General features: G+C 33.0%; 1 protein-coding gene across 1 annotated transcript; it reads right to left on the bottom strand.

Moving 5' to 3' along the window:
- Positions 1 to 5714: 5714 nt before the first annotated feature.
- Positions 5715 to 9949, bottom strand: LOC102594132 (proline-rich receptor-like protein kinase PERK1). Its single transcript, XM_006353398.2, has 8 exons — positions 9072 to 9949; positions 7805 to 8359; positions 7628 to 7714; positions 7457 to 7527; positions 7177 to 7253; positions 6866 to 7013; positions 6592 to 6753; positions 5715 to 6398 (listed from the first exon to the last, which is right to left on the bottom strand). The coding sequence occupies exons 1-8, from the start codon at positions 9733 to 9735 to the stop codon at positions 6069 to 6071; spliced, it is 2094 nt and encodes a 697-aa protein (XP_006353460.1). The 5' UTR covers positions 9736 to 9949; the 3' UTR covers positions 5715 to 6068.
- Positions 9950 to 10688: the final 739 nt, after the last annotated feature.

The raw sequence follows: 10688 nt of genomic DNA, 5'->3' as shown, positions 1-10688 counted from the left end.
GACAAAAAGACCAATTTTATGTAACGATAGATTTGGTGTGATCGTGTCGTTACCTTAACATTTTCTTCTCATTTTGTCTTTGTTTATTATTTAATAATTATATTTTATCTTTTATCCTACCTTTTCATAGTATCTCTACCTCATATCCAACTTCTTTTGTAGGTTTATCATTCAAATTATAGACCAGTAGCATTATGTAATGACGGAGAACGATACAATATATTCAAATAATGTATTCATTAGAACAAATACAATACAATGATATATAACAAAATACAATAGAATATATTATGAAACATTACGTAACAATCATCCAGCATACTAATTGCTTCTTAAATTCATTCATTAGCCTAATAATTTTTTGGAAAAATTACCTATATACACACCTTTATTTTCCATAATTTCCATTATTCCCTACCATTTTAAAATATTTTCAAAATCCCTTATTATTCCCCAATTCTCAAGTCAGCCGATACATTACTCCTAACACAACAAACCCACTTTTCCCTTCCTATTTTTGCTCCTTAAATCTCTCCCTTATTTCACTCCCATAATCTGATCAGTTACATCCTTCATCCCAATTTGAATTTCAAAAGGTTTCTCTCTCTAATATCAATCAATTTCAAATCACTGAATATGTAGTTTTCATCTTCTCAATTCTACTATTCTTCGATTTTTCTTGAAGTTTTCATCTTCTTCATCTAGCATTTGAATTAAACTCATCTAAGATTAATAATACTAGTGCTTATGAGAACGACGTAGTTCCTAATTTCTTTGTCATTGCTGATTTCAGTCCCCAATATTAGTCTTATTTTTATGTCGAGGCAAATTTTTCTGATTTATTTTTGGTGGGGGTGTACTTGGATATTCTTCCAACATAACAGGAGAAACAGAAAAGACTGATGATCAATCCAAAATAAACAATATTAGTTCATCAAGTTATAATGAGTATTAGATATAAATTTTTGACATATGTTTGATATTGCCCTTTGTTAGTTGTTTCAAGAATCTGATATATTAATGGCAAAGTGTTGTTCTTGTATTGTCATGTATCATAAGTTAAATATATTATATCAATACATAAAATTCTAATTTTGTTCTCTTTTTGAATAGGTGTCATGAATGGGATGTAATATGCAGAATGTTATATCATATACATATAACTATACATGATACATAAATATTACATAATGAGTATATGAAGTTATAATTAGTATCAAATATAAGTTTTTGATACATTTGCAGTTTATCAAGTTGTAATGAGTATCAATATCAGATACACAGTTAAAATACTTTATATTTGCTATTATCATATACTTGAATTTTAATATGTATCAAATTCAAAAATTTGTTGAAATGTATCAAATTCACACATAAGATACATTACAAGTTACTAATTTAATTGTTTGTCATTTTGTTTAGATTATGTGCGTACACGATATGCAACCCTATTATGAAAAAACGGTATTGAAAAGACTAAGGCAGGATACGTAAGTGAAAATGAGGATCCACCAAGGCCTAAGAGTGAATTCACAGCACCAGCTCAAGACGATTTGGTGAATGTTGAATAAAGATTATCTAGCAGTTGTTAGACACTTTTTTATAGTGTTATTGTTTTTGAGATACATAAACTTTAGTTTTAGAGTTTGTTGTTTTTATTGTTTTAGGATACTCGTACTCAAGTTTTTGAGTCTTTTTGTAAAAAGTTATTTATTTTGACTTTAACTTTCATTATTTTTAGTTGTTATTCACTGTATGGATTGTCGTACACATTTGTCTTATATAAACTAATACAAATTTGGATAAAATTAAGTATCAGATTCATTAATGCATAAACACACAATATTATTTCTTCTCATTAGTTTTAGTTAATTGCCGATACATTTTGACACGTAACCAATGTAATGTAATTTATAACTTGATTGCTGATTCAATTATGTATTTACTTGATAATTTTGTTCTAGTTAGTTGCGTATTGATTTATGTTGATACATTGAATAATTAGTTGTTGTTAGTTCATGATTCATTCATGTATCTAATAGCTAGATTAATTCTTACTTACCGTGATACATTTATAGATACACTTAATTTTATTTTACATATTACTATTCGCAACGTTATTGTATCAGATACATTATATAAATGTATCTGAACCATATTGAGGAGTACCATATCCAAAAACACGATATTTGGTACATTATTATCAAATAGCTAATGATACATTATTTTTAAAAAAGGTATATGAAACATAATGTGTTACAAAAAATGAACACAAGGTTGAAAATCTTAACATTTCAATTTATTGTATCAAAATTTCACCAGGTAATAGTAAATTGTAATGTTTTATCAAGGTAAAAGTTGAAAAGCAAAAACTGAAAATCTATAATCTCAAAATAATGTATTTGAAACATAACAGTAGTCCCAAAAGAGAGTTTGTCAATCTTCTTTCGAAAAGAAAGTACAAGTTCATCAGTTATGACCTTTTTGTCCATAACGTTCACAACAGTCTGTGTTTGTGCTTATCTTTTGATTAGGTTTTTCCCTTCTTTTCCTTGGTCATCCAGACATCTTTTTGTACCTAGGTGGCAAGACAATTTCTTCCAAAACAAACTCTGGTACTGACCAATCGTCCTTATCCAACATTGAAACCATTGAAACTTCATATGTGTTTGCTAATGCAGCTGGTTTGTAGTAATCAAAGCAGTATGAATGTATCTTTGTAATACTTTTGCTCTTCACAACAATAATTGTGTGCGCACAAGATATCTCGTCATGCTGAAATCTCTTATAGTTACATATTTTTCTCTCAAGGTAAACAATGTATCATCGTCCACCTTTATACACTGAATAAATAAATTTAGAAGATGGAACAACTTGTGCATATTTAAAAGTTAGAGATACATCACATATCAATCAACTCAATTTAAGATACACAATCGCCTAATGATAATTAACTCCAGATACACGATAGTTTATATATTGATGCATACATTCATATATTGATATAGAAATTCATATACTGATAAATAAATATTCACATGTGTCTAATACGTTATAGTAACAGCATACTGACTCACATCTATAAAAATTCATTACATATACATTCAACTAAAATTGAATCAAGTTGAAATAAGTAATTTATCATGATTTATATGTGCATATACAAATTCAAAAATTAAAAATGAAATTCACATGTATCTAATACTTTATATTAAGAGTACAGTAACTCACAGATCTGCAAACCCATAAAATATACGTCAAAATTTTAATGTATCAAGTTCTAATCAGTAATGTATCATGACTTATCGATCAATATACAAATTCATGAATGAAAAACAATGATTAAAGCACATGAATATGCGTTTCATACCTTTTGTTATCAGATCTTTAACTCGAAAATTGAAGTTATGGGAAATACATAACTATTTTTACCCAAGCTAATTATAAAATAACAACTTTCAATTGCCTTCATATTTGGGATCTGCCATCACACAATGGTAAGCAACCACTAGCACAAAAATAAAGATACCAAGAAAATTGGCAAAGAAACCCAGATCATCCATAGTGAGATTTGTGTAAAATTCGAAGAACCCAAAAGCTACGATCTTCGATTTTTTCTTCCTTCGAGAGTGTCACTCAAAAATCAAAATATTCATTATGTATCTTATCAAATTTTCAACAAAAAATTTGAATCCTACTCGAAAGTTTCTTCGTTGAAATAGGGACAAAGATGAACATGAATTTTGAATTGATTTGTTATTTTAGAATATACGTTTCTCTGATTGACACAGTAAAAAGGAACTGAATAGCATGAATTATGGGATTTTAATTTGATTTTCTGTTTTATTTTCCTTTTTAAGCGCAACAGCCATATATATGATGTGTCACAATTAATGTATTCGGACAGCCAATTATGTATCCGGATGGCTAATATTTTAAGGGATTTCTATAAAATAAAAAAGAGTAGGGATAGAATGTAATTTAAGTTTTACACTATGAGATTTATGTAAGTTATACTAATTTTTTTCCTTAAAAAGATAAAAAGTTTAAGATCAGCACAAATAGGAGCAGAAGTGCAAATAGCCCAATTTTGGCACCTAAAAGTGGCAGAGGCCCATTAGATCAAATCACTATTGATGGGCCAATGGTTCACCAAATTCAGTTTACTAATTTGCTTCTTAAATTTATTCATGGGCCAAAGCATGGTCCATCATGCTCCTACTCTTCATTTCAGCCCAAAGATTTTCCACAAATAGGCTATAGTGTGGTCGATATGTGCGTTTCTTGATTATTTTATTTGACATATATTATCTTCCACCAATGTTTGACATTGATAACTTCACCCACTAATATTTAGATAAACGGAAAAAAAAGTTCAATATTTTTTTGTTTCTGTTGAAATTTGAATTCTAGTTTCTTGCGACTTTTACTCGCTTCATTAACCACTACGCATACTTTTGGGTACATTAGATGGTTTTTTTTATTTAAATTGCATTATATGTTCACAGAAAAATTCTATCTGCATTATGTTTTAACCGGAACTTTATCTTATACAGTTGAGCATAGTAGCAGAGTCTAAATTTTCGTTAATGGAGCTAAAATATAAAGACATAATAAGCATATCATGAAAAAATCATGAGGATTCAATATATAGATTTATAGTGTAATTTTTCGGTGAAGGACTGTCAACTGACATTCCTTGGACAGGAATGGCTCTGCCACTAGTTTAGTTTATCATATGTAATACTCTATTTGTTTCAATTTATGTGACATTTTCCCATTTTGCTCTTAAGTTTCGTGTCATGGCACCCTATGTCTACGTCGTAGAAGATATCAATTGCTGCTTGGAGAAACAAATTTATTTGTCGGATATAGTATTATTGCATTGCAATCAAACACCTTCACATAAATCGAAAGGAAGGAGAAAACCTGATCATTGGGATAAGCTTGGAACCTTAAACCAACCACTTTGGTTACCCAACACCACCAAACAAATGATTAACCAACAAACATACTAGAATACTACAACCAACTGATAAGATAAACACAGTTGGCAGAAAAAACCATGTGCTATTGAAGTAATAAAGTCAATAAATATGGTGAGATCTTAGCAAGTTGTGACTTGTCCCCATGTTTTTCTTGCATGTGCAAAAAGGTTGTCTTGAATATAATTTTGATAGATACCCCCTTTTAACTTTTGCTTTTCTTTTGTGTCACAAAGGACCACTTTATAATTCCATTAAACAATAGTATTACATTACTTATTTTTGCACTAAAAAAAAAAACATCATTTACAAAGAAATTCTTTTTTTTGACCTATCTATATAGTGTAATTTTTGATAAAGCAGTGTCACATTAGTTTAATCCTTAATAGATAGAACATGTAGTACATTCGTTGGTTGGAGATTGCATTACGTATTCGGTGAAATAGTAAAAGTGTGCACAAACTGCCCTTAAATTATGCCTTAGAATGTGCTCAAAAGAATCTAAAATGCTTAATGCAAGTAGTAATACATGACATTAGTCAAAGTTACAATAACAATATATCCAATATAATCTCATAGCTAGAATCTAAAGAGGATAATATGAACACAAATTTTATCCCTACCTTCGTTGTTGTTTCTGAAAGATGCTCGACTCAAGGGTAACAAGACAACATTGATCAAAATTGCAAAACAAAAATAAAAGTCAGTAGCTTGGCATGACAGCTTGGATTCAAGAAAAGACAAAATTCAAAGTTGAATAAAATACTACATACAACTTGCTTAGTTTTGTCATCTACCAATCTATTGATTCAAATCCAACTTGCCAAATGCACACTTCGGCCAAAAAATCAAAACATCAAGGAATAAGTCTAAGTTGATATGAACAAAACAATCAATGCTACAATTGAAGCATTGAATAAAAGAATTAACAGTATAAATACAATGGAGAACTTATCTCATTTAAAAAAGAAGAAAAAAACCTGTATATTGACCAAAATAAATCATCACTTTTATGCAATTGTTGAAGCATTCATATCATAAAGAGTTAGGTTGAAAGACTATACAGAAATGGAGTTTCTTGTACTAAGAAGTTCCACTGAAGCCTTTACTTCCACTGAATCCTCTGCTGTCTTTTTTCATCCGACCCGTTTCCATTTCCGCAGTTTGATGGCCTTCGCTACTTGATCCAGACGGGTTTAGTCCATATTCACTCGTTGGATTACTGTACTGATCACTGCTGGCATATTCTTGACTAGTCGCGAGTGCCATCTTCCTGAATTTCTTCATGTCTTCGTTGTATTGAAGTGTGTCGTAATCTGAACTTGTATATGAACTGTATACTGTGCTGTGTCCAGGTTTAATCCCTTCGTTAAGGTCTGATAATGAGACATCTCCTTCCAAGGCTCGGAGAACCTGCTCAATTTATACCGTAATAAATTTAAGATTGCGGATATTATGTCTAAGTTTGCAATCTACATCTTGACTAGAGCATCAAACATAGTGCTTTTTAGTTTTAATTCAATTGTAGAAGGTTGCAGTTCATTGTAACTCGAAACTTCATCAATGCTTAGTATGTTTTAATCTTTAATGTAAAATGGAATTTCACCTGTGTCATTCGTGGTCTACGCTTTGCTGAATGACGCACACAAGCAGCACAACAAGCAACCATGCGAGCCATCTCGTTATGGTTATAATCATTTTCTAGCCGACGATCAACAAGGGTATCAAACTTTTCATCTTCTAAAGCTCGTGTGAGTAATGGACGTGCCTGAAATAGACAGAAAGTAATTTCGTTGTTACGACAACAAATTACTCGAACTGCAGAACTGGTGGAAAGAAAGGAAATCAAACACGTCACACATGTCTGCATAACTACTCACCCAGTCCACCAAACTATCTTCGATGTATGATTGAGTAGAGTCAACAGGCCGACGTCCAGTTATCAACTCAAGAAGCATTACACCAAAGGAGAATACGTCTGACTTGTCTGTAAGCTTTCCAGAGGAAGCATATTCTGGAGCCAAATACCTAGGGGGTTGACAATAATGAAGAAACACATTCAGGTCTACTTGAAGATCAAATGGAAAAGAAGCAGCAAGCCATTGGTCATTAACATCGACTCACTGGAATATCAATAACACGGTTAAGAAAAGGAAGTAACTAATTTATCACACAAGAATCCAAGTCTTACCCAAAGGTTCCCATCACTCTGGTGGAGACATGAGTATTAACATCAGAAGTTAGCTTGGCAAGTCCAAAATCAGCAACCTGAGAAAGCAAAAAAAGCTTCTTTGAGGAAACAGGATTTACTCTGTAAGTACAACTGAATTCAGCTTCTGATGGCATCATAATGTATAATTAGCAAATATCAACCTCTGGGTAAAGGGGATTGGAGATAATCATTGTCAACGATTCAAAAATCAAACAAACAAAAAGGTACATGTTCCAATCCACATGCAAAAGACTGTTACCTTAGCCTCAAAATTAAAGTCGATAAGTATATTAGCTGCCTTGATATCACGGTGAATGATTTTCGGTTGGCCTGTGAAGAGAAAACAATTCATTTTACATATTGAACACATAACAAAAAAGGCTAGAAGGATTATAGCATGATTTAAGAATGAGAAAGAGAGAAAACATACAGTCTTCATGCAGATATGCCAGTCCTTTAGCTGACCCTAGAGCAATCTTTAGTCGTATTCGCCAATCCAAAGGAGGCCTTCCCTTTCCTAAGATATTATAAGAATAAGAATTTTGGTTACTAGACAGATCGTATGTATAATTTGAGTCGAAATTTGTAGGAAGTAAAATAGATTTACCGTGTAAATGAAATTCCAAAGTATTGTTTGGAACAAACTCATAAACAAGCAGTCTCTGAGCCCCAGTAATGCAGTATCCAACAAGAGACACAAGATGCTTGTGATGTACTCGGCTAATAATCTCAACTTCCGCCTGAAATTCACGTTCCCCTTGTCCACTTCCAGCCTTAAGCTGTTTAACTGCAACTTCTTTCCCGTTAGGAAGGATTCCTTTGTGCACATAACCAAAACCACCTTGTCCAAGAAGGTTAGCATCTGAGAAGCCATCAGTTGCCCGAACCAATTCCTCGTATGTGAATGTGCTCTGTGAGAAACCTAAGGACATGGCAGGGGAAGGTGGTGGAAGCGCAATTTCAGACCCAGAATAATTTGAAGAAGCTCCACTGCTGTTCATGTAAGGTTGAGGCTGAGGTGAAGGTGCACGTGGTGGAGCATGTGAAGGTAGTAACCCCCCTGCTGGTGGAGGAGACGGTTTAGGGGGCATTGTAACAAAATGATCTGCTGGAGGTGGAGGATTTTGCTGCCAATGTTGCATTTGCCCACCATGAGGGTCAGCTGACAAACAACATTAAAATTAGTCATGACTAATGATCATCGAGACTCTGACTACATAGATCATCAAAAGATATTCACTATCAAGAATTAAATATATAAAATCCTGTTTAACAAACAATTATGTTGGCCGATAAAACTCAAAAATAACTAAATGCCAATGATAAATTGTTTCAAGGCTCTCAAAACATCCAATGGCATATACATCAAACACTCTCCTATCAAGCTGTTTCCTTATTATTAAGAAAATTACAATGTGTAAGTGCATATAATCAATCCATCAACTTTCAAGCTCATCATTTCTTATCAGTTATCACAACTAATTATCTGAATCTCTGATGCTTAAACTCCACAAAGCCATTCTACAATGAAACTAAATAGTCAAAAAAGTCGACATTCGACAACTTCCTGTTAATTATCATCAGCACTGAAAATTGTACATAAAGGATGACAAATCTCTCTCACAATGCAAATTTTGGTAAATATTCACGGGAAGAGTTCAAGTGACTATATATATAGCTAATGTTTGGCCTTTTTAAACATAAAAGTTATCACATAATCTTCAATTTTTTTCCAAGTACAATGCATGGCCAGACTCAAATTTTCAAGTTTCAACTTCAAAATCTACGACCAAACGGAAGCATAAACAGATCTATTCAGCAATCCAGACACTAAAAGCTCAGATTTTTATGCATTTATTCAAATAAGATCTCACCTTTGATCCCTTGTGGTGGTGGAGGTGGAACATAGTAATTAACTGGTTCATGATTTCTCCTTTTCTTCTTCTTGCAAAATATGAACAACAAACTCAGAATTGCAAGAATTAAAACACCCCCAATAGCAATTCCAACAACAACCCCTGTCGATATTCCCGATGACCCTTCATCTGACGGCGGTGGAGACAATGCCGGCGGTGATGGTCTTCCTCCACTAGGTGGCGAAGGAGACCCCCCTGAAGGTGATGGCGGAGAATTCCCTCCCGCCGGCGGTGACGGGGTAGAACCAGGAGGAGATGGGGTTGAAGGGGTGGTGGATGGTGGAGAAGGAGACCCAGATGGAGCAGGAGTTGTCGGAGTTGTTGACGGAGGCGGATTGGAGGACGGAGAAGGTGTAGTTGGTGGAGGGGGAGAGGCTGAAGCAGCCGGCGGAGGAGTTGCTGCCGGTGGTGTCGGAGTTCTTGCTGGTGGAGGAGCTTGAGCAGGAGTTGATGGAGGTGGAGTCGTTGCCGGTGGGGTTGGTGACGCCGGCGGCGGAGCTGTTGCAGGGGGCGTCGGAGACGCCGGCGGAGGAGCTGTTGCAGGAGTCGACGGTGGAGGAGAAGTAGCATTACTAGGCGGTGATGTAGGGGACGGAGCGGTCACCGGCGTCGGAGTTGACATTTTCCGGCGACCCTTTATATGTCTCTGTGTGTAAAAAAACGAAAAAAGAAGACAAACCCAGAAATCAAATCAAATAATACAAACAAAAATTGGTTAAAAATCAAAACTTTGTTAAGAAAAATGTGATTTTGTGCAAGAAATTCATATAACTTTAGCTTTTCTCTATAGAATTTTACTCCTTTTAGGAGAGAAAATGGAGAGAAGAAAAAGAGGAAAACAGAGTCTAGTATAGTAGTAGTAGAATAAAAAGAGGGAAGAATAAGTATGAACAAGATATTTTAATTATTTTTTGTAAACTTATTTTTATTCTTTTTAATAACTTTAACTTTTGTGTTTTGATTTTCGTGCGAGTTGTTTATGTCAAATCAATGAATATGTACTAATACGGATTGAAAACTACGTAATTACTTACTTAGTCATAATAATTTATGTTAAAAAGAAGATGTGTCACATAAATTGGGATTACTTAAAAAATGGTTAATTAGTGGAATACTTCATTCGTCTCTAATCTTATCGTGTTTCTCTTTTACACATTTCTCAAGTAACTTTAATTTTTTTTAAACTGACTACTATTTTCTTCAAATTTTTACTCTATTAAGGTTTTGTAGTCTTCAAAGTTAACTACTACTAATAAAGATAAAATGTGGTCGTGGTGATTTTTTTTATCTTGAATTTTTAAAATGATAAATAATATAAAATATTATTTTTTAAAATTACAACATATAATTTGAGGCAAGAAAAAGTATAAATTTTCACTTCATTAAATTAGTTAACTACAATAAGTTGTAATAATTTAACATAACTTTGGTATATAAAATGACTTTTTTACCAAAAAAAATAAATTAAACATAAACACATTGTGCGAATAAATATTTATCTTTTAAGATTTAACGTAAATACCCAATTCAATATACCATTATTTTTTTACAAGTGAATATCGATTGACATTTTCT

The sequence above is a fragment of the Solanum tuberosum genome, unplaced genomic scaffold (genome assembly GCF_000226075.1).
Source record: "Solanum tuberosum cultivar DM 1-3 516 R44 unplaced genomic scaffold, SolTub_3.0 scf00155, whole genome shotgun sequence".
Taxonomy (NCBI): Eukaryota; Viridiplantae; Streptophyta; class Magnoliopsida; order Solanales; family Solanaceae; genus Solanum; species Solanum tuberosum.
The sequence above is the reverse complement of the archived record's forward strand: the minus strand, read 5'-3'. Positions and strand labels throughout refer to the sequence as shown.